At 43.1% G+C, this 23,916-nt stretch overlaps 1 protein-coding gene and 2 pseudogenes across 3 annotated transcripts in view; 1 reads left to right on the top strand and 2 right to left on the bottom strand.

Moving 5' to 3' along the window:
- Positions 1 to 23,916, bottom strand: part of APBB1IP (amyloid beta precursor protein binding family B member 1 interacting protein) — a gene marked incomplete at both ends in the record, with an annotated part of 59,677 nt that overhangs the window by 22,445 nt on the left and 13,316 nt on the right. Inside the window, 4 exons of the mRNA XM_079699791.1 lie at positions 1,577 to 1,720; positions 6,882 to 6,968; positions 20,010 to 20,131; positions 21,291 to 21,450. Coding sequence (XP_079555917.1) covers positions 1,577 to 1,720; positions 6,882 to 6,968; positions 20,010 to 20,131; positions 21,291 to 21,450 — 513 coding nt within the window. The remainder of the gene's footprint in view (positions 1 to 1,576; positions 1,721 to 6,881; positions 6,969 to 20,009; positions 20,132 to 21,290; positions 21,451 to 23,916) is intronic.
- LOC307050820 (CBY1-interacting BAR domain-containing protein 1-like) lies at positions 3,215 to 5,728 on the bottom strand (annotated as a pseudogene). The gene is made up of 3 exons: positions 5,637 to 5,728; positions 4,847 to 5,083; positions 3,215 to 3,718 (listed from the first exon to the last, which is right to left on the bottom strand). The product of its transcript is annotated as a CBY1-interacting BAR domain-containing protein 1-like (transcript).
- Positions 15,779 to 16,331, top strand: LOC307049888 (large ribosomal subunit protein uL22-like; annotated as a pseudogene). The gene has a single exon. The product of its transcript is annotated as a large ribosomal subunit protein uL22-like (transcript).

Raw genomic sequence — 23,916 nt, 5'->3', positions numbered from 1 at the left:
ATTGAAATTTTTTATTGGAATATATAGAAAAATTGGGGGGAGAATTAATATCTTTTCATCTAGCAACATTGTACATTTCTGTTTATTCAATTCTAACTCATTTCTTTTATTAAATTTTCTATTTTATGCCATATAAGATCTTGAACCTTTCTCGTTAAGTTTATTGTCAGGTATTTTGTATTTTTTTGTTCTTGCAATGCATGGAATCTTTTGCAGCATATTTAATTTGCATATTTTTATATAAAGAAAACAATTTCTTATTTGGTAAGTTTATTTGGTCCATTGGGACCAAACTCTTAAGTTTTTCAGTTGAGTGTCTTATATTGTCTGGTAGACAATCATGTCGACTGTGAATAAAGAGAGTTTTGCCTCTTCTTTTCCAGTAATTATACTTGTTATTCTTTTTCTTGACTTCCTGGCTAGTTCCTCCATCAGTGTTAATGGGAGCAGAGACAGAAAGGATGCCTGTCCAACTCCAATGTGAATGCTTCTAATTTTTGTCCTGAGTGTGTTGTTTTTGATAGGCTTATATATCTCACTTATATGTAAAAGCCAAAGACATAACATCTCTAAAATAAAACAAATAATTTGTGGGTCAACTGTTATGCCCCCCACGTTTGGGACTGGAATGAAGATAGCACAGATGGGAAAAGTATGAATTCTAAGACTGAGACGAAATAGGAGTGGTAGCTGCTCTGGACCAAGAATTTCCCAGAATGCTCTCCTGCATTCCACAGAGATAACAGTCTTCTAACTAGTGGGAATAGCCCTGGATAGTCACTATGACTTCACCTGCAAGGGATGTGGGTCAAGCCTTATTAGAATCAGCCTGCAATTTGAAAATATGCCGTTGGGGGGGTGCCCTGGATTCAGCAGTGAAGGCAAGATGCTTTGGCTTACTCCAGATATAGAAAGAGAGACAACCTACAACTTTGCAAAGGTGAGCAAAAGATGGAAATGGCCATCCTCTAAGAAAGGTCTTAGAAAAAGCTAAGAGTTAGAATGAGAGTTAAAATTACATTTCAAAGAAGACAAATTTACTATGTGCTTGTAGATTTGAGGCAATAATCCTAAATCACCAAGTAGAAGTGAAATGATATCTAAGATACTCTGCTAAATTAGGCAGGGAAATGCATATAATACACTTCAGAGAACAATTTAAATATTCAAGTTATAAAAGCTAAAATCTAAATTAAAATCTATCATGACTTCTAATACCACTATGATTCCAGATAAAAGAAGTTTTACTGTAATGACAGAACAATAGAGTAAAAAGGGGGGGAAAAAGTCCTCAAAGATCGATATGTAAAGAAACAAATTAATTTTTAGAAAAGTGCTTCAGTCATAATTTCTGAAACCTGACTTTAAACTAGATAAAACTCTTCACCTTCAAGAGAGAGCAGTGGAAAGATTCAGGATTTCTGTAATTCTGTCCGAATAGGATATGTATCTGTATAAACATCGTAGTAACATGAATCTCACAGCAAAGTAGAATGTATTTAAATTACCACCTGAGAATTTCTTTACTTTCACTTTCATGAAATGCCTTTTTGCAAAAGCATTTTTTTTTTCTGACCTTAGTCTTTCCTTTGGGGACATAATAAATTCCAGAAGCTCGTAAAAGAAAATAGCGCCTTTTCCAGGATTTCTTCCCATCTTCTTTCAAATAAAGAGCTCCCTCTAGTTCTGGCACAATGATGGATGTTCCACAGAAACTCTCCTGAAATGGAGATTCCAATGATATAAAACCCATGAAAGATAAAACACATATTTTGTTCACATTTAAACAAACTGTGGCCAACTAGCCTTCAAGCTAAAAATCGTTTTGTCTACAGCTTTGATTGAATGCATATATTGACACTGCATACCATTTGCCAAAAGACAGGAAGAACATGGTGGTTGAGTCTCAGCTCCTGAGTTAGACTTCCAGGCTTCTTGACCACTTAGCTCTGTGACCCTGAGCAAGTGACTCAACCTCGGTGCCTTTACTTGCAAAATCAGAGTAACGAGAGCCCCAGCTTCATAAGGAAGGTTGTGAGTACAATCTTGGTATATTATAAAAGAAAGCATTACATAAAGTCTATTTCTGTTACTATAAGTTGATAAATAGAAAACTTATTCCTGTACCTGTAAGTGAAAAAATTACTGTTTCACTGCTAGTAAATGGAAAAATTAAAATATACAATTCTATACATAAAATATTTGTACATTAATATTTTATTTTTGGCATAATTTTCTTTTCTTTTACATTGAGATACAATTGATATAGAATATGTATTAGTTTTCAGTATACAACCTAATTATCTGATGTATGTATATATTGCAAAATGATCACCATCATAAGTGTAGTTAACATCTATCACCTCACGCAGTTACACATTCTTTTTTTCTTATGATGAGACCTTTTAAGATCTACTCTTTTAGCAACTTTCAAATATACAATACAGTATTGTTAGCTATAGTCACCATGCTGTACATTACATCCCCAGGACTTATTTATTTTATAACTGGAAGTTTGTACCTCTTGACCCCCTTTAGCCATTTCATGCATCCCTACCCCCGCCTCTGGCAACCACAAATCTGTTCTGTGTATCTATGATTTCAGGGGTTTTTTTTTTTTTGGTTCCACACATAGATGAGACATACAGCTATCTGTCTTTCTCTGTCTGACTTATTTCACTTAGCGCTCAAGTTCCATCCATGTTGTCAAAAATGGCAAGATTTCCTTTTTGGGGGATAGTTTCTTATCAAAGAAGAAAGAAGACAATTATTAATACTGTAGTATCAGAAAAGGATAGTGACAAAGTACATTTCCTAGGTGCAGATGTTTAAAAATCAAAACATGCATAGAATCATGCAATTCTTAATACATTTATTTTAAAAGCAGTACAATAAAATTACATATTATTCTATCTTTCAGTTCAAACACTCAAACTTATTTTTGGCTTTGGTTTTTTATAACTCTCAACCTCCTTTCATTCAGTCTCATAAAAGCAGAATAAACTTAATTTTGCATCCTTCAAGTAAATGTATGTGTAGTGGATCTGGGTGACATCTTTGTTCATATCTTTCCCAGTTTCCCCCAGTTTAGCTGGCATTAGTTGCCTTGTCAATAATCTCTCTCTCTCTCTCTTTTTTTTTTGGTCAGCATAAATGTCATTTAATAATTTCTCCATTTCCAGTAGGATTTCATTTTGAGGTTTAACATATCAAGCCAGTATAAAGTTTAACAGTTTTAGTAATTCTGGATTCCAAGTCATTTAAGATGAAAATGGAAATGCAAAGCTTACTTAAGAAATTTCATTTTCTTCTTTTGTAACATCTAAGTCTTCATCCTCTTCATCATCATCTTCTGCTTGTTGATCCTTTCTTAGTCGACAGGTGGATACCTGTCCTGTTCCAGATGCACACTTAGCTGACACTGATCTCTGAAGACGTGGCTTTTAATTTGCTCTTATGATATCCAAATGGGATGAATAATCTGGTGGATACAGAGAATTTCAGAAAACCTCTAAATCTTCTTCATCAATCTTTTGTGTATTTTGGTAGGTAGTAGTGGAGACGTCTAAAGCTTTGCCGTGAAATAACATTTCGATAGTGATAAATTCTGAAAATATAGTCTTTACATTCTTTGTTTTCTGCTTTTCAAAATTGTCAGTAGTTTCCTCCAGATGACGAGTTGTTCGAGTAGCATACATTGTAGCTCTTTGTAATTCAGCTTCTTTTAAAATAAATAAATGATTAATTAATTTATGTTTGGTTGCATTGGGTCTTTGTTGCTGTGTGTGTGGTTTCTCCAGTTGCGGCGAGGGGGACTACTCTCTGTTGCGGTGTGCGGGCTTCTCATTGCGGTGGCTTCTCTTGTTGCGGAGCACAGGCTCTAGACGTGCGGGCTTCAGTAGTTGTGGCACACGGGCTCAGTAGTTGTGGCTCGTGGGCTCTAGAGCGCAGGTTCAGTAGTTGTGGTGCACGGGCTTCATTGCTCTGCAGCATGTGGGATCTTCCTGGACCAGGGCTTGAACCCGTGTCCCCTGCAGTGGCAGGTGGATTGTTAACCACTGTGCCACCAGGGAAGTCCCTGTAATTCAGTTTCTGCCTGTGAAATAACATGTCGATCAGATGGGTTTCTCTGACGTGTTCTTTCTGAGTTAACTGTTTAGCTCCTCAATTCTTTGCTGTTAATGTTGCTTTGAGGTCATCTCGTTTCATTTTTACAGTGGTTCTGTAACCGAAAGTGGGGTCCAGCTGCTTGCTGCTCAAAAGTCATTAAAGAGGCCAGTCTGGTGGAAAGGAAAGTTTGCTTTATTTTGGATGCCGGCAACCGGTGGGGAGGGTGGACGCCTATCCAAAGGCCGACTCCCCCCCACTGACAGTCAGAGGGCAAGAGCTTTTATAGATGCAGGGAGAAGCTACATGCAGAAGCAGCACAGTCAGCTCTGACCGTCATCTTGACATTGATCATCAGTGGTCTGATCAGCATCATCCTGATTGTTTTAGGTACAGTTAATCTTTAGTTCCAGGGTCAGTTTGTTTCCATGTCTTTGAGGCCGATTCTCGGAATTGTGGCAGCTTATGTCATGGCTACAGTCTGGTCATCATGTAGTTAACTTCTTCCACCTGGTGGGGTTTTCAGTACCTGTAAGACAGCTCACAGGATATGGCTCAGAATATAGCCCTTGAGGAGGAACCAAAGGTCCTTGACTTTGCTTAATGACTAAACTATTATTATTTGGTCTCCTTTGACTGTTTTCCTTTGTTTCTGCATTTTCTCACTTCTCGGATTAAGCTTATTCTTTGGCTAATATTTTTCCACAGACAAAAGGCAGGCTGAGGACATGGGGGGCACAGACCACAGGGTCCTGCTCCCTTCCACTTCCATAAGCTTGCAAAGGTTCGACTACTTCGGCTTCAAGTCTTTCAGCCTCTGCTTGTCGATAATCCTGAAGTTTGGCAAACTCATCAGCCAACTGTTTCAGGCCCTGCTTTAAATTTGGGGTCTCCATAGAGGCTCACGCGTTGATTTCATTCCCCAGGAGGTCTGCTCTGTCTCCGCACATAAGCAGCAGCGATCTGGCACAAAACGCTTCTCGTCCCAGTTTTCCCGGTTTTCTAAGCTGTGCCTCCACATCTGGCCTCGCGCGTGGCGGGAGACCCCGGGCTGGGGCCCAACTACAGGGGCTCCGAGGCACCCAGGTGTGTGCGGGGACGCGAGAGCCCTTCAATGGTCTCTTAAATTCAAGCAGATTTGGGGTCCAAGTTCGAAAGCAGGATAATGCTGATTTTTCACAGCATAACATGCTTTGTATTTTCTTTCCCATCTGGCTTTTGAAAAACTGCTGAAGTCTTCCAACAAGACCTATTCAGGCAATTGTATAAACCAAGGCATAACCAGTCCTTGATTTACAGACAGCTGCGGATGCAATAAGCACTGATGAGCAGCCAAGGGCTGTGTCAGGAACCTGCTCACTCCCCTTCCGTGTCTGCCCGTGTCCATCACTGCTGGGGATGCTCAGAACCTGAATCTCTCTGCTGCTGGGGATGCCTGGTGCTTTATCTCCCTCAACTCAACCTGGAGACTCTTTGATAAATGCAGAAAGAATGTCCCCACTCCCACCATTGGCCTCCCTGGGAAATACCTACTGTGTTCTTGGTCCCAGGAACCAAAACTTGTAGCATGTCTCCAGGAGCTTGGGAGTGCGTGGCACCAAGGTTGTAGGGCCTGCTCCATCGGGAACAGGCTGGGAAAGCCGGCTGGGCTAGAACCCTGTGCAGGGGTCTGGGCAGGCCTAGGTGCCTGGGAGAGGGTGCCCTTCAGCATCAGTGAATTGGCTCCAGATGGGAATGTGGGCCAAGGTGTCAACAGGTCTTCTGAGTTTTCAAGAGAAGCCCCAAATCTCCTACCTCAAGAAAAGGTCAACATGTTGTCAGGGACAACAAAAATCTGTCTGGGGCTCCTATGCCCATTTGTGACCTGTGATCTGGCATGCATCTGCATTAGGGTTGGGGAACAGAGCCTCGATTTTTTTTTTTTTTTTTTTTTTTTTGCGGTACGCGGGCCTCTCACTGCTGTGGCCTCTCCTGTTGCGGAGCACAGGCTCCGGACGCGCAGGCTCAGCGGCCATGGCTCACGGGGCCAGCCGCTCCGCGGCATGTGGGATCCTCCCAGACTGGGGCACAAACCCAAGTCCCCTGCATCGTCAGGTGGACTCTCAACCACTGCGCCACCAGGGAAGCCCCAGAGCCTCGATTTTGAGCAAAGTTGCTATGTGAAAACTCATTAGAAGTTTCAGAAAATCAACCGTCAAATGAACTTCTGGAACACAGCCCTGTAGTGATAATCCAGACATGTGTACCGTACTTTACATGCTGTGCTTCCACTGCCTCCCTAAGTCTTTGTAATAATTCAATACGATATAGGAAACCAAGGTTCTTGGACTTGCCCAATAACACATGAACTTCAACAGGCAGAGCCAAACTCGGATCAGATCTCTTAACTGCAATCTCATACTTTCTACCATACCTGGCAGCTGGAAGGACACCTTAGAATTCACTGCAAAGAAGTCACGCCTGACTTCTGTGGAGCACATAAGCAATGAAATATATGGTCAGAGATGAGTTTTATGTGGATTCATGTCTTTTAGTCAAAAATTACAAATCCAACTTCATGAAGAGTAAAATATACTGTCTAAAGCAAAACTTTTTAACAACTGACTCCAAGAACCAGTTTAATTGTCTAAATAGCTATAATTTAGTAATAATTTGATTTTAAAACCCCAAGTTAAAATTTCAGTGTGTCTCAGAATCGCCCATTGTTCTGAGAAGCAAATCATTTAAAAATACAGTTGACTCTCTTTTATTCTACTCTACAAAATTAAACATACCTCAAGCAAGGACTCCTTGTTCTTCGCATTCATTTTCTCATTTGTTTCCTTGCTTTCTTTTTTTCCTCTGTTATCCAAGTAAAAATTCTAAATAAAATAGTAAAAGGTCAGATCAGTAAGTGTTCATTACCATGGCAGCCACTGCACGGAACTCGTGGTCTTGCTGGAGAGAGGAGACATACCTGGAGGAAGTAAACTGTCGACCACAGTGTATGGTCTCTGTCAATCAAGTGCTTATGGAGGGACTTGCTGAGCGCTGACCACTGCCCCACTGGCCAGAAGTAACACCTTCCCTTCCTCCCAGAGTGCACATTCAATGAAGAAACAAGCAGAGAGAGACCACTAGCAAAGGATACAACGTCATTTAATTGTTGAATTCCATGGTCTAGAACATGAGTCAAATGCTGGAAGCTGGGAGACCCCAGTGCCCTTGGAAGAGCCCAGAACCAGAGGATGGTAGAGCCCGTGTCCCATGTCCCAGGCCTTTGATCACCATGTAGGATCCCAAGGCCTTGAGGACTACAGATTCTGGCTTATCCAGAGAAGCATGAAATCTGGATTTTTATAAGCGTTGGCAACTAATTTTAATTTTTAAAAACCACGTGGGTCAATCACAACATAAAGTTTGCTACTTGGCAACTTCTAAGGACAGAGAGAAGCAGAAAGGGCATTTCTGGAAAGAGAACCAGCTTAGCAAAAGAAAGAAAGACCACAGTTTAGAAGCACTCACCATTTTGGGGGAGTACCTATTACATGCCAGATCCTCAGCCAGGTGCTTTGCAAACATCACCCCTAATCCTAACAGTAAGGCTGTGAGGTAAGTGACAGTACCCCCATTTTACAGGTTAGGAAACCGAGGCTCAGCAAGGTTAAATAGCTAGGGCACTGCACCCTGAATGAACACCAGGGGCTGAGTGTGTATGATGTGTGTGCCCTTACCACCACACAACACTACCCCTGAAATTGAAGGTCAGTGAAGTTCAAGGGCAGAGAGACTAAACCTACTCTAATTCCGGCAGTTCCCGACTCAGGGAAGCAGGACCCTCGCCCTGTCCTGTGATTATCTCTTTGGAACATCTGTTTGTGGATTGTGTCAGGCGTGACCACTGCCACAAAGTATTTAGCACTTTTATGTGGAAATGTAGAGTTTGTAAAATAGTGCCTGAAAAAAATGTATTAAAACTAGAACATATACTCATGGTGCATAGTGACTAAATTAAGGACCCTCCTGAGTCTAAACACAAATGTTTATTGACACGATGGGAGTGTTTCTCCAAGTGTGATCCCCAGACCACCTGGATGCTCCATAAAATGCATGTTCCTGGGCTCCCAACCTACGGAACTGGAATCTCAGGGGGCCTGGGAATCTACACTCCAACACACTTCCTGGATGATTTTTACTTACACTGAAGTTTGAGAACAGAGTGTATTGGACAGAGAGGAAGCAAACCGCAGGCAAATAAAATCTGCAGAATTAGGAGATCTCCTAGAAATAGAATGCATAACAATGGCAACTTGCTAACTTAAATAGAGGAAATAAATCAAGTACAACTCCTTCCATAATTTTTTTTTTTAATTTTTATTTATTTATTTATTTATTCATTTATTTATGGCTGTGTTGGCTCTTCGTTTCTGTGTGAGGGCTTTCTCTAGTTGCGGCAAGTGGGGGCCACTCCTCATCGCGGTGCGCGGGCCTCTCGCTATCGCGGCCTCTCTTTGCGGAGCACAGGCTCCAGACGCGCAGGCTCAGTATTTGTGGCTCACGGGGCTAGCCGCTCCGCGGCACGCGGGATCTTCCCAGACCAGGGCTCGAACCCGCGTCCCCTGCATTGGCAGGCAGACTCTCAACCACTGCGCCACCAGGGAAGCCCCATAATTCTTATTGAATTATCTTTTAATATGTTTTTAAAGAAACATTTACGTGTTATTTGAAAGGACAGCATAGTGTGAATTAGTGTGATTACTCTATAGGGTTTGGAAATGATTCTAATTTCATGTGTTTGGCTTGAGGACGGTGACTAATGTAATATGTAACATATGCCATCTGCCAGAACTCTACACTGAGGCCTTACAGGTATGCTTGTCATTTCATCCTCACAGGAACCCCACAATGTAGGTACGATTGCTATTTCACAGATAAGGAAACAGAAGGATTAAGAGATTTGCCCGAGGACAATTAGTGCCAGAGCTTTGAGTTTTTCATGACTTTTCTCAGCATTAAGATGCTCTAAACACCATAGGAGAGAACCCAGTATGACAGTGTGGATGGACTTAATACCGCTGAACTGCACACTTAAAAGTGGTTAAAATGGTAAATTCTGTGTTATGTGTATTTTGCCAAAAACAAACAAACAAAAAGTGATGACCTAGTCGAGAGTGAACGCAGAGTGTGCTCCTAGCAAGCACACTTGCTTTAGGGCTCTGGAAAAAGTGTGAGCCTGTATGAGTTGAAAGAATGGACAGAGACCGTGAGGGAGACTCCAGGGCATGTGTGTTTCCTCATCATCCGGGAAAAGGAAGGCATGTGTCGCCCTCTGCAGGAAAGATAAGGGAAGAGCCTTTCTAAACATGAAGGGTCTCATTTTATGAAGTTATCATGAAGGGTCAGGATGTAGCCTAGTCTTCTCTGAGACCCCTCTCCCTTTTTCGGCTTCTGAATACCTTTTTTTCCCCTTCCAAGTGACAGTGCTATATTGTGTTTTTGTTTTAATGAAAATGCAAAAAGCACAAAGAAAATCCAAGCTGGAGATCACGCAGGGCAGTCCTTAGAAAGGATGGATTGCTCATGGGTGAGAATTTGGAGTACTCTGTAGCAAGCAGCAGAAATCAAAAGTTAATTATCTGTTGGGGACAACCTGAGCGGAACAATAAGGGAACTTTAAAATGGGAAATGAGACTTTCAGTTACAGCCTGCCTCTTTTTCTCACAGCTTCTGAAAATGCAAGATTTGAGAGCAGCAGGATAGAACAGAAACAGCAAACATGTGACATTTTTAATATCACCTTTCTGCAATAAAGAGTAAATCAAACAAACACTTATCAATCCATGAGTAAATATTTGTGGGTACCCTTTGCATGTAAAATATCACTGTTCTTAAGAATCTATCACACTGAAAAGATAAATATAAGTAGATGGCTATATATCCGTAGATGGGGGAACCATATAAGACACTGCATAAATGCAAAACGAGCTAAGTTCTATAGGTTTTCAGAGAGGAAGAACTCAATGTGAACCGAGGTGATTAAGGAAGACTTACAGAGGAGGTCAAAGTTGGAACTTTGCCTTGAAAGATGTTCATATTCAGATAGGGAAAAAGGAATAAAGAGAGCGTGCAGGACAGGAGGAAAAGCATGTAAAAAGGCCCAGAGCTAGATAAATATTGGGGCTCTTTGAAGCAACCTAAATGTCCATCGACAGATGAATGGATAAAGATGTGATATATATTTATACAATGGAATACTACTCAGCCATCAAAAGAATGAAATAATGCCATTTGCAACAACATGGATGGACCTAGAGATGATCATATTAAGTGAAGTCAGTCAGACAGAGAAAGACAAATATCACATGGTATCACTTATTTGTGGAATCTAAGGAAAAGGATACAAATGAACTTATTTACAAAACAGAAATAGACTCACAGACATAGAAAACAAACTTATGGTTACTAAAGGGGATAGGGGGGCTGAGGGGGACAGATAAAGTAGTAGTCTGGGATTAACATACACACAGAACTATATATAAAATAGGTGAACAACAAGGACCTACTGTATAACACAGGGAACTCTACTCAATATCTTATAATAACCTATAATGGAAAATAATCGGAAAAAGAATATATGTACATATGTATGTATAACTGAATCACTTTGCTGTACACTTGAAACTAACACAACACTATAAATGAACTATACTTCAATTTAAAAAAAATATTGGGTGCCTTTGGAGCACCCGTGAACAAGCAGCCTGGATAGAGCTGGGGTACACCTGATGAAGACCCGACCATCACTCCCAATTCTTCTCTTCCGCCCTGTGTCAGAATTCACCAATGCCCGTCATCTAGTGATGACTGTGCAGTGCCTCCCCCCAGAATGGCCAGAGCTCATTTCCTTGCCCCCTTATGTTGCGTCTGGCCACGTGACTTGCTTCGGCCAACAGAACGTGGGTGGAAGGGACAGTGCCTCCATCTGAGCAGAGGACCTGAGAGGCGGCATTGTGTGTTTCCACTCATTCTCCGGCATGCTCGCCTTTCACCAGGAGGAGAGTGTGTCAAGGTGGCTGCTGGTCCGAGGACAAGAAGAGGCACGTGGAACTCCCTGGATCTGACTCACATTCTGCAGCCGTGGACAGAGGACCCGATGACCTGCAGGCCCCAGACAGAGGAAATACCTGCTACTCTAAGCCACTGGGATTCTGAGGTTGTGTTCATGTCTCCAACCCTGACTGATACACATGCCCACACTGGTTGGTCAGGGGCTCTGGGGCACTGAAGTAAAGAGCAGACTTTCTTTTAAAATAGGAGCCTCGGGCTTCCCTGGTGGCGCAGTGGTTGAGAGTCTGCCTGCCGATGCAGGGGACACGGGTTCGTGCCCCGGTCCAGGAGGATCCCACATGCCGCGGAGCGGCTTGGCCCGTGAGCCATGGCCGCTGAGCCTGTGCATCCGGAGCCTGTGCATCCGGAGCCTGTGCTCCGCAACGGGAGAGGCCACAACAGTGAGAGGCCCGTGTACCGCAAAAAAAAAAAAAAAAGAAAAAGAAATGAACAGCAATACAGCAAGCAGGCGACCCTACATTAATTTGTTTTCCCAATACCTTCTCTGAAAAAGAGATTCTTCGGGCTCCTAGCAAGAAGAACAGCTAATGTTAACACCAGGGTTTGTCTCCCTCTCCAGACACAGACCTCAGGCCTCACGCATCTCTTTTGGTTTGGGGCCCCCACTGGTCTTTGCACAGTGGGAGCTGTATGTCAGCGCAGCTGGGAAAACAAAACTCTTTGGGTTACGGCTGAGTTTCATTTGTTCATCTGAACATCTGGCACTCTTTTAGGATGAGCAGACCACCCTGTGATTACAGTCAACTGGGAAGAGGAACTTTCCTAACGCCAACCAGACTGAGAAACTAGGAGAAACTCAGCTGCTTCCTCAACAAAGTTGCTTTAATTAGGACAGTAAGGTTCTACTGCCCCAACCTACTTTACCCCAAAGAGGCGGGACCACCTGGGCAAAAGGGTCCCTGTCCTGACCCCATGCTTTAGAGGGTCCCTACTCTGCCCCAACCTCAGGTATTTCTATTCCCCTACACTGTGAACCTAAAACTGCTCTTAAAAATAGTCTATTATTTGGACTTCCCTCATGGCGCAGCGGTTAAGAATCTGCCTGCCAATGCAGGGGACATGGGTTCGAGCCCTGGTGCAGGAAGATCCCACATGCTGAGGGGCAACTAAGCCCATGTGCCCCAACTACTGAGCCTGCGCTCTAGAACACGCAAGCCACAACTAGTGAGCCCATGCACCACAACTACTGAAGCCCGCATGCCTAGAGCCCGTGCTCCACGAGAAGCCATCACAGTAAGAAGCCCACGCACCGCAACGAAGAGTAGCCCTCCTCGCCGCAACTAGAGAAAGCCTGTGCGCAGCAATGAAGACCCAATGCAGCCAAAAATAAATTAGTTAATTTATATTAAAAAATAGTCTATTAAAAAAAAAGCTTATTCATGTGCTTTGTAAATGGATGCTGCTGGGAATCAAATGGCTGTGGAACTGTATTTCGGTTCCACTGGCTAGCTTATTAAAATGCCAAAATTGATAATATACTGGACATTGCATTCTTGGCATCTATTTAAACTTGCGATGAAAAATTCTGAAACATTTTGCACGTCAACGTACAAATGTGCGAGGTGGTACATCACTTCTCAAACTTGTTCTAGGGGGTTTGCAAGCACAAAAGTTTGATCTTCATTCATAGAGGCAGCCTTCATAGAGGTCAGCCATAAGGGGCTGTGTGGGAAGAGAGTAAGGGGGTCACTGAGAAGGAGGGCAAGGACACAGCTTGTGGAGGGACAGGAGCTAGAGGTCCGAGGGAGATCTGGAGCAAAGATGCTTTCGACTGTGGTCCCCACAATATTCCATTTCCAGTGCCAGCCCGAGAAGCTTGGTCATGCTTCCATGAGATGCCTCTGTATCCTTTCAATAATCATGTTAAAAAGTTCTAGGTAGAGCAGTTTCTCATGACCAAGTGATCCCCAGTGCCAGTTACGGCAGTGTCTGCACACCCAGGAGTCAGCAGTAGCTCTGAAGAACCACTGATAGTCTTGGATCCTCATCAAGGTTCACGAGTGAGACTCCTACGTGGTTCCTTCCTCTTGGGCATGAAGCTAAACCAGTGATGTCCCAAAGTAGCTATTCAATGGGTGGGGTGTAACAGCAGCCAGCAGGAGAATTCATGACTCTGCTTTTCCTCCTTTAAAAATGAGGTGATCTGGGACTTCCCTGGTGGCCCAGTGGTTAAGAATCCGCCTGCCAATGCAGGGGACACGGGTTCAAGCCCTGGTCCGGGAAGATCCCACATGCCGTGGAGCAACTAAGCCCGTGCACCACAACTACTGAGCCTGCGTGCCACAACTACTGAGTCCGTGTGAGTCTGTGTGCCACAACTTCTGAGGCCTGCGCACCTAGAGCCCGTGCTCTCTGCAATGAGAGAAGCCACCTCAATGAGAGGCCCGTGCACCGCAACGAGGAGTGACCCCCGCTTGTCACAACTGGAGAAAGCCCTCACGCGGCAACGAAGACCCAGCACAGCCAAAAATAAATGAATAAAATAAATAAAATTTTAAAAAAGGTTTAAAAAGGGCTTCCCTGGTGGCTCAGTGGTTGAGAGTCCGCCTGCCAATGCAGGGGACACGGGTTCGTGCCCCGGTCCCGGAAGATCCCACATGCCACGGAGCGGCTGGGCCCGTGAGCCATGGCTGCTGAGCCTGCGCGTCCGGAGCCTGTGCTCCGCAACGGGAGAGGCCACAACAGTGAGAGGCCCGCGTACCGCAAAAAAAAAAAAAATAAGGTTTAAAAAAATTTTTTAATTTAAAAAATTTAATAAAATAAAAATGAAGTGATCTGATATTACCTCTCTAAGTATAGACCAGTCATCCTGGGGAAATTCCTTCCTAATTAAGCATCTTTTGGTCCACAAAATTGCAGGATCTGGTTTTTCTCCATCACCTTATTATAGATAACTTTTGTTAAATTAATTAGACAAGGAGGCCACTGGACTGCGGGGACTCCAATGCCAGGCAGCCTATGTAAGCAAACCAAAATCTGAGCCTAAAGGTTACAAAAAACTGAAACCTAAGGGCATCCAATCACAAACAGTTACCTAGGCTACAATCAAATAATTTCCTTTCTTGGTTTCTGTACCTTCTATCTGTAAGTCTCTCCCCTGGTTCTTAGCTGAGGAGTGCTCCTAATGACTTCTGATTTGGTTCTGCCTGATTCGAATCGAATTTTGTTCAAATAAACTCTTAAAATTTTTTAATATGCTTCAGTTCATCTTTTCTTATAGGTGACCGCTGAATTTTGGTTGGCATCAAATGACTTGACTTTTATATATAACGTCGCGATGTTGCAAGCGGTTTTCATGCTGGATTTAACCTTGCGAGGTGGGAAGTACAGCCGTATCACATTGTACAAATAGAAACGCTGAATTCAGGTGTCATCAGAAAGCCTGCTAAGACCACACAGTCAGCAGGTGACACTTGAGACACAGGTGAACAACATCACTTTTCAAGTCATGGGTGGAGGCGGTGCTTTGCATTTGTGCCTGCAAAGCACACCACTGATGTCCCCAAATCTTTACTCATGGTTGTTTCTAATATTTGAGCTCAAAACCTCCCTTTGCATTCATTTTACCGCCGCCTGCCTAGACTTATCCCTGCAGATAAGTAGTTTGTAAGAGAATCCTATTAAGTACTAAGGATTTCAGTGTTGTAAAATATCATGAAATTTTACATAATTTTGTATGGTTTAGTAATTTTCCAGAAGAACTGATACTCTGGGCCACAGAAGCTCTTTCTCAGTCAAGCTGCAAATATTAATCCATATTTTACATATCAAACAGGCTATGGGGAGGCCAAGAACAGACTGACTTTGGAGTCATGAATGCAGATTCCAAGGAGAAAGAATCTGAACTCTCAAGCACTCCAGGGGTCTACACCTGCAGACCTATGAGAGTGGCCACCATTGTCTCCAAGGGCACAGAGGATGTCATTTACCATGTAAAACAATGTGACTGTTAGCACACGGTTCTTCAGGAATGGTGACCCAGGCCAGGCCTTTGCATCCACTTTTACAGAGACAGCAGAAGAATAAATGGGGGCTTATTCTGATCTGGGCCTCTGGCAATCAGTTTCTTCTCATTGTGGGAAACTGAGTCAGTGTAATAACTTCTGAGTCAATTGTTTCCATTTGTGGTATCGTCCTGCTAGCTGTATTCAATTTACCTTGTCGGAGGATGTCCTCAGTCACTACCAATTTCATTCCAGGTTTCCTATAGTCTTGAGAGCTCTGAACAGAAGACTCAACCTATGGAAACCACTCGTCAAAGTCCCCAATGAGTCTTAAGATCAAACAAAGGCCTCCTTTCTATCTTTGATCTCAGTTTTCTTATCTGTAAAGAGGAATAGCAATATATATTTCTTAACACTTACAGTTGTAAAGATTGAAGATAATACTTGCAAAGCTTCTAGCCTAGCATAGAGTAGCTATTAATAGTTTCCAGCAACTTCCCTCTTTCCCTGGATCATCAGTTTATCCCTCTGCATTTGATAAAATGTAGCTTTTGTTATAAACTGCCATGAAAATAAGTTCTTAGGCTTTTCCAGTAAGCGGCCTGAGGTGACCTCTAAAAATGGTTTGCTATTCACTTGATCCAGAAAACCCCACAAAATCACGCAAATCAAGAGGTTCAACTCTTCGTTCACTTTAAGAACACTTGTGAAACTGCCCAGGCCAATACGTGTATGCATATCCGAAAAGCCACCAAGTATCTGAAGGATGTCACTATAAAGAAGCAATGTGTGCCATTCTGTCACTACAATGGCGGAGTTGGTAGGTGTGGCCAGGCCAAACAGTGGGGCTGGACGCAGGGTCGGTGGCCCAAAAAGAGTGCAGAATTTTTACTGCACATGCTCAAAAATGCAGAGAGTAAGGCTGAACCTAAGGGCTTAGATGTAGATTCTCTGGTCATTGAGCAAATCCAGGCGAACAAAGCCCGCACAATGCAGTGCAGGACTTACAGAGTTCATGGTCAGATCAACCCATACATGAGCTCTCCCTGCCACACTGAGATGAGCCTTACTGAAAAAGAACAGATTGTTCTTAAACCAGAAGAGGAGGTTGCACAGAAGAAAAAGATATCCCAGAAGAAACTGAAGAAACAAAAACTTCTGGCCCGGGAATAAATGCCACAAAAAATAAATGCAAATAAAAGTTAGAAAAAAAAAAGTTCTTAGGTTTGATATCTTAAGAACTTAGAACCAATACTATCTAATAGAAGTCAGTTCCTGTCACTATCTTTATCTCTAGAAGTTTTTTACAATCACAGAGGAAAGTTCCTTAATGCAAGGTAAGTTTGAGGGGGGATATTGGGAAAGTGACCAAAATCCAGTCAGTTATCTTTTTCCTTGTAAATAAATACCCTGGAGTTGGAGAACAAGTGATATGGGGATGTCAAAGGTAGAAAGATTTTTACTCATCTCGTGAGAAAAGAAAACAACACAAGGAAAAATTTAGAAGCATGTCTCTAGTGACATTTATAGATAAAATATTGCCCATCTGATAGAAAATACAAAAGTAAAAATGTGTAAATTTCACGCTGAATTTATGGAGGGTGAAATGAGATTTTTTTTGAAGAAGGAGAAACTCAGCAATGTTTAAAATCTAGTTCATCATGTTTATATCCCAACCTATTTCTCTTCTCATGCTTCCTACCGAAGTGAAGCGCATCAGGATCTATCTAATTCCCTAGCGGGAAATCAGTGTCATCCATGTCTGCTTCTATGTCTCCTTATTATACCAGCACCCAAGCGGTTACCATATTCTGCAAAATTCCATTACCTCCTGAGTCTCTCCCAATGCCCTTCAGTCCATCGTCATCTGTTCTTTCTGGGCTTCTGTAACCACCTCTCCATCACATGGCGGCTGCCACTTTTACTTTCTCCAAATCCATTCTCTGCTGTGCGATCACAGTGATCTTCCCTCAACTCAACACCCTTCAACGGCTCCCTGCAAGCCTCAGGACAAAGCCCAGTGTCTTTAACACAATCTACAAAGCCCTTGATCATCTTGTTCCTGCTGCTCTCCAGTCCAAAGGAGGTCTTGCTAGGACCACATGATTTTGTTAAAAAACAATTTGATCAAGAATAAAATCACAGCAGAAACAATACGTTGATTCAAAATCTCCCCCACCACTTATTTTTCAGGGCTTAGTGATTCGGACGCACTAAGTATTTAGTAGTGCTTAGTTTCTATGCATCTTTAAGCCTTTGGGACCATTTTTCAGACTTTTTCAAGTTTTTAAATTTTGTCTCTATTTGATTCTTAGACAATTATGCTTGTTTGGCATCTATTCCTAAAGTTTTGGGGCTTGTGGCAAAGTATTAGAGAGTGAAGTGAGTGTAAATCAATGGCCTGATGCCATGGCTGCCGGCCAGGAAGACCAGGACCTGTTCCAGCATCCGTGAGTCCTAAGCGGGGTCGGGCCTCCACCGGCTCTCACTGGTACTGGGATGCTGGGAATAAATACAACACACAGTGAACAATACCCTGGAACACTGTCAGTGGCTTCAGAATCTTCTGTCATCTAATAAGCTTCTGCAGATGACAATTCACTCACCATCTCTACTTCCATAAATCATTTTTCTGCAAGAACGAACCCTAGACTTGAGCTCTTCCACCCACAGAGAGTGGGGCATGCTCCATGCCCCTCAATCATGACCACAAAGTTGAATGAATCCCATAGTTGCAAGAAAATTCAGCTTCATATAAAAGAAATATAGAATATAGCTAAACAGGCAAAGCAGGCATGAGTGGTTGAGGCTGGGTTTTTTTTTTTTTTTTTTTTTTTTGTGGTATGCGGGCCTCTCACTGTTGTGGCCTCTCCCGTTGTGGAGCACAGGCTCCGGATGCGCAGGCTCAGCAGCCATGGCTCACGGGCCCAGCCGCTCCGCGGCATATGGGATCCTCCCAGACCGGGGCACGAACCCGTATCCCCTGCATCGGCAGGCGGACTCTCAACCACTGCGCCACCAGGGAGGCCCGAGGCTGGGTTTTTAAAAACAGCAAAATGTTGAAACAAGAAAAATCTCGAATAGACAACCTAACCTTATACCTAAGGCAACTAGAGAAAGAAGGACAAACAAAACCCAAAGTTAGTAGAAGGAAAGAAATCATAAAGATCAGAGCAGAAATAAATGAAATAGAGATGAAGAAAACAATAGCAAAGATCAATGAAAATAAAAACTGGTTCTTTGAGAAGATAAAAATAACAAAATGTTGGGACTTCCCTGGTGGCGCAATGGTTAAGAATCCACCTGCCAACGCAGGGGACACGGGTTTGATCCCTGGTCCGGGAAGATCCCACATGCCACAGAGCAACTAAGCCTGTGCACCACAACTACTGAGCCCACGTGCTGCAGCTACTGAAGCCCGTGCACTTAGAGCCCGTGCTAGGCAACAAGAGAAGCCACCGCAAAACAAGAGGAGCCACCACAAAATGAGAAGCCCACCCACTGCAACAAAGAGTAGCCCCTGCTTCCACAACCAGAGAGAAAGCCCGTGTGCAGCAATGAAGACCCAACGCAGCCAAAAAAACCAAAATGTTAAAAACTGAGTAAACAGCCTGAAAATATATTTTAAACGAACCCCTTACAATCATGATTGCATGAACTGGTGACTGGAAACATTCATTTCTGATCTGCTTTTATTTTAACCAGTACGCTATTTCTTTTTTTTAATTTTTTAATTTATTTTTATTTTTTTGGCTGCGTTGGGTCTTTGTTGCTGAGTGCAGACTTTACTCTAGTTGTGGCGAGCAGGGGCTACTCTTTGTTGCGGCGTGCGGACTTCTCATTGCAGTGGCTTCTCTTGTTGTGGAGCATGGGCTCTAGGTGCGCGGGCTTCAGTAGTTGTGGTACACAGGCTCAGTAGTTGTGGCTCGCAGGCTCTAGAGCGCAGGCTCAGTAGTTGTGGCGCACAGGCTTAGTTGCTCCGCAGCATGTGGGATCTTCCCGGGCCAGGGCTCGAACCCGTGTCCCCTGTGTTGGCAGGTGGATTCTTAACCACTGCGCCACCAGGGAAGCCCCCAATATGCTATTTCTATCAGTTTCTTTTCCACAATTTATCTGAATGCACTGTCACGCCCTATCCCTACCTCCTCCTCCTCATGGTCCAGCTGTACAATTTCCCATGACTTAAAAGAACTTCCCTCTTTCTTCTTGGACTTTGCACACACACCCCGCCTAGGATGCCCGCTTCTATTCTACTCTTCACCTGGTTAACTCCAACAGATTTCCCAGGTGAGCGCTTGAACGCAACTTTGTGTGAGGAAACTTCCCTGCCCGCCATGCGCAGACAGTAGGCTGGAGATTTCCATGGGACAAGTCTGGGACATCCTTGTATGCATGATTTGAGGAAGGTTTTTCAAATATGGAGAACAACACTTTTTATTTTGTAGACTGTATGGAGAGCTGTACATTTTCCAGGCGCTCTCTTGACTTATCCCAACATCCATAAGCACCAAATATGAACAACAAAGAAAAGGGTATCTTTAAACTATGAAGTGTTAATGGCTCAGAGTGTGTCACATATATTGGACTAATGTAGCCAACGAGCTATAAGGACAGAAGAGGAGGATGAGTCAACAGGTATATTTTGGATGCTGAATCAAAAGAAACAAAATGGATTATTTTCTCTCTGAATCCTTCAAGGGGCTCTTAGTTTACATATGGCCTAAGAGTTGTTTGTGTTTCTTTGAAAGGAATACATTTGTGACATTTTGTGAGATAATGATCTGGTGAGTACACAGGTGACATTAAAAAATGGATATTTTATATGGTTTAACAATATACAAGTTATCTTACCTGGGGGTTTTTAAATACAGCATATTTTTCCTCCTTCTCCAAAAACAGCACTTTATTTTCTGTGTCTCTTGTCCAGTCTGATAAGACTTCAACAACATTTTCATGGTCTTCAAAAAACCTTTCTGATAAAACAAGAAAAAGCATTCTTTCAGACCCAAGACATCAGGGTTTCCAACACAGAAATAAGCTGGTGTTGAATTAACACAATGCTTCATACTTCTCATCAGTTTTTAGAAATTCCTAATTCTTACATGATGTCACATTGTAACATCTCTATTATGTGTATTCCTCAGTCTCAGGTCTTCAATTTATTTTCCATTAAAAACACGGCAGATGAACCTACAGTATAGTGATAATGGTCAGCCATTGCTCTTTTTTCATATTAGAATTTTTGACTATTTTAAATAGCCCCAGGTGGAGGTAACATCCTATATGGAAGGAGGACAATTAGGCAATAATTGGGTAAACAACTTTGAATGAAATTGTGAGTTAAGTGATGAGTGCTATAAAACATCACTCCTTAAAACTCTAAAAAAACAATGTACAGATATCAGAACCAACCCTAAACCTTCCTTTAGAGAGCTTTCAATTCTCTATTTGACTCAGAGAGTTGAAGAAAACTTCAAGAGGTTATTTCTGTGCAGACCATTTCCTCTAGAAAGAAGCTTCTAAAGCTTCTAAAACATGTAATTCTGTATTCCAACAGGCTCTCCCAGGAGACAATTGTTCTATGAGTGGTATTAAGAATGAGAAGTAACAGAGTATTTCTTTAATTGCTTTTTAGCTTTTTAAAAAAACTCAATCAACTTCTATCCACTGTCCTTTGCTCTTCGGGGCTGAGCCTCTTCCACTAGACAAAGTGTCAGACATTGAGTGAGCGGACAGTGATGTGAGGCCCGCGGCAGAGTTACCCTAGAGTATAAAGAAGTAAACTTTAAAGAGACATCGGCTGACAGACGCCCAGGCTCTCCGACCATCTGCTCAGCTTGCTAAGCATGCGGTGAGAAGTATCCTCCTGTCACTTTCTTTCCCTTTTGGATCCGCTAGAGAAGTAGCAGCAATAATGCTTACATTCCCCAAGGTCTGGCCACCTGCTCCAATCTGAGTCTCTTTGCCACAGATAAATGAAGAGGCGAGCACTGAACCTGAACTAAGGGAGGTGATGTAGGGGGAGTCTTGATAGCCTTGAACCAAACTCTTCTTCGCAATAGGCCAAAGCCCGTAATAAAGCAAACTCACAGGGTTTTTGGAGTACAGCCAATTGCTGGAACTGGGACTTACCGATTTGTAGTTCTGGATATATTTCATAAAGACACCAGTCCACGTTGCAGTCACAATGGGTTTTCTCAAAAAGGTTGCCTAGAACATCTCGAGCTAATTGCCGCTCATCCACCATCAGTGACTTCGTGCTGTTATCATTCATGTGCACCTTGACAACAAGCTGAGGATAAAGCCACAGGGCAGCCAGTAAATTCAAGCAACTGGAGAAGGCCACCCACGAAGGTTAAGGTTTCAAGGTTGCTATCTCTTCTGCGAATTTAAGTAAGAAGGTGTCCCACAAACTCACTCATATGCCAAGCACTTGTTTTAAGGTGCCAGGAATATAAACGTAGAGAAACCAGTTCTCAAAACCAAATAAATACACAATAAGCAAAGTCCTTGCCCAGCTTTCAGAGACTCTGCATTCTGGTGAGGGAGAGAGAAAACCAACACAACCCAAGAAGTGCTGCCTGCCTGCCTCCCTGACATCTTTCTGTTACTTCTTCAGGTTCATCTCAGAGCCCAGAAGCGTTGCTTAGTTGAAAGCCGTGCTGGTATCTTTATAATAAATTCTTCTGTCTTGCTTAGCTGGAGTTGGGTCCCATTTCATGCAACCCGAGAGTTCTATGACACAGGTTAAGACCAAGTTGGTTAATCTACAATTCTTTGAAGGTCGGAAGTTGCAGAGTGACACAGCATCACTGAGAGGTCTTATTGAGAGGCAGATCGTGTCACAGCAGAACACGTTTGAGATTAGAGGTGGACTAAGCCAGATCAATGTAGATTGAGAAAGAGCTATTATGGAGGCATGCAGGCAAATGAGTGACCTAATGCACTTTTCATTCTACTAAAAAAAAATTTACTGCATTGAGTTCACAGTCAAATTGGTAGCTACCTTATTCCAAATCTGGAGGGTTTGGTGTGAGAATTTACTCCTAAGGGCACAGGATTTCACTGATTTTTCCCAGACAACTTGTCAAGGTTATTAAAACTTCTGATCCCTAAGAGAAACCATGATTCTGATCTAACATAACAGAATTAATTGAACAACTAATCAGCTAGGGTTTGGATTTTCTTTGATACCTGTGTATTTGTAGGATTTTTTTTTTTTTTTTTTTTGCGGTACGCGGGCCTCTCACTGTTGTGGCCTCTCCCGTCGCGGAGCACAGGCTCCAGACGCGCAGGCTCAGCGGCCATGGCTCACGGGCCCAGCCGCTCCGCGGCATGTGGGATCTTCCCGGACCGGGGCACGAACCCATGTCCCCTGCGTTGGCAGGCAGACTCTCAACCACTGCGCCACCAGGGAAGCCCTGTAGCATATTTTTAATTCCAGCAGTTGTTAGTTATGAGTGCTACAGGTTATACGGTGCTATCTATCCAGTCTTCAAAAGGAACAGTGGAAATGTGCCCATGAGGCCCACGTTTATTAGACACTTATGTTTAAGGGAAGATTTTCCATAACTCCTTCTGGGAAGATCTACGTTCTTATTTTATTCTTTGCCAAGATCACTGATCCTCCCTAATTAAGTGGGAGTTCGCTCTAGTTAGAGTCCATCTTTGAGACCCACACGGGAAGGAAGGCTGCCTTTCCCTTTCCAGACCATCCCTGCCCAAACTCCAGCCTGCAGTGCCTGCAGTTACTCCACAGGCCACCAGCAGAGAATTTCCGGAAGCAACATCGTCAACCAGAACCCCCTGACACTCTTGCTTAAATGTCTATTCTAACTTGAAAAGAGAAGCATGAGATAGTTAGAGACAAGTTCTGCCTATTCTGTCTGTCTAAGGTTGGTCCTGGTTATTCACATATGAGGCTTATCATTATTTTTAAAAAGTGTTTAGATGGAGTGAAGAGAGAGGTCATACAACTGGTAACATTTCTTCCTCCCCCAAAGTTTGGGTTAGATTCTGAGCAGCAGGGAAACTGCTGGTCCCACTCCCACCCAACTGGATCTTGAAGACAATGTGTAGTTAACAGTGAAGAATGCAATTCCTGTGGATTTCTGTGCAGAGTTACTGAGAGCAACCAAGGGTGTGGATGGTGATAAGAATCTGGACGAGGCGCAGGCAAGGACCACAAGTCGAAGCACACCTAGTATCTGCTCTTCCCACACTTGCACACCTAAGACTCAAATGCAGACATCAGGGCAATAAAGGTGCATTTCCTCCTCCTGAGACCATTCAAATTCAGACCATTATTCCAGGCTTGTCTGAAGAATACTTTTTTTCCCTTGAAAACCTGTAGCCCAGAAACCTCTAGTTGGACAGTTGTTCTTGTTGTATGTGCATCTTTTTTTAAAAAATAAATTTATTTATTTCTTTTTGGCTGTGTTGGGTCTTCATTGCAGTGCATGGGCTTCTCATTGCGGTGGCTTCTCCTGTTGCGGAGCATGGGCTCTAGGAACGCAGACTTCAGTAGTTGTGGCACACGGGTTCCATAGTTGTGGCTCACGGGCTCTAGAGCACAGGATCAGTAGTTGTGGCACACGGCCTTAGTTGCTCCGCGGCATGTGGGATCTTCCAGGTCCAGGGCTTGAACCTGTGTCCCCTGCACTGGCAGGCAGATTCTTAACCACTGCGCCACCAGGAAAGTCCCTGTATGTATGTCTTTTGATGTACTTAAAACAACAGGCCCGGGACATCCCTGGTG

Source organism: Hyperoodon ampullatus (assembly GCF_949752795.1).
Source record: "Hyperoodon ampullatus genome assembly, chromosome: 3".
Classification (NCBI taxonomy): domain Eukaryota; kingdom Metazoa; phylum Chordata; class Mammalia; order Artiodactyla; family Ziphiidae; genus Hyperoodon; species Hyperoodon ampullatus.
Note: the sequence above shows the minus strand (reverse complement) of the source record. Positions and strands in the feature narration are given on the sequence as shown.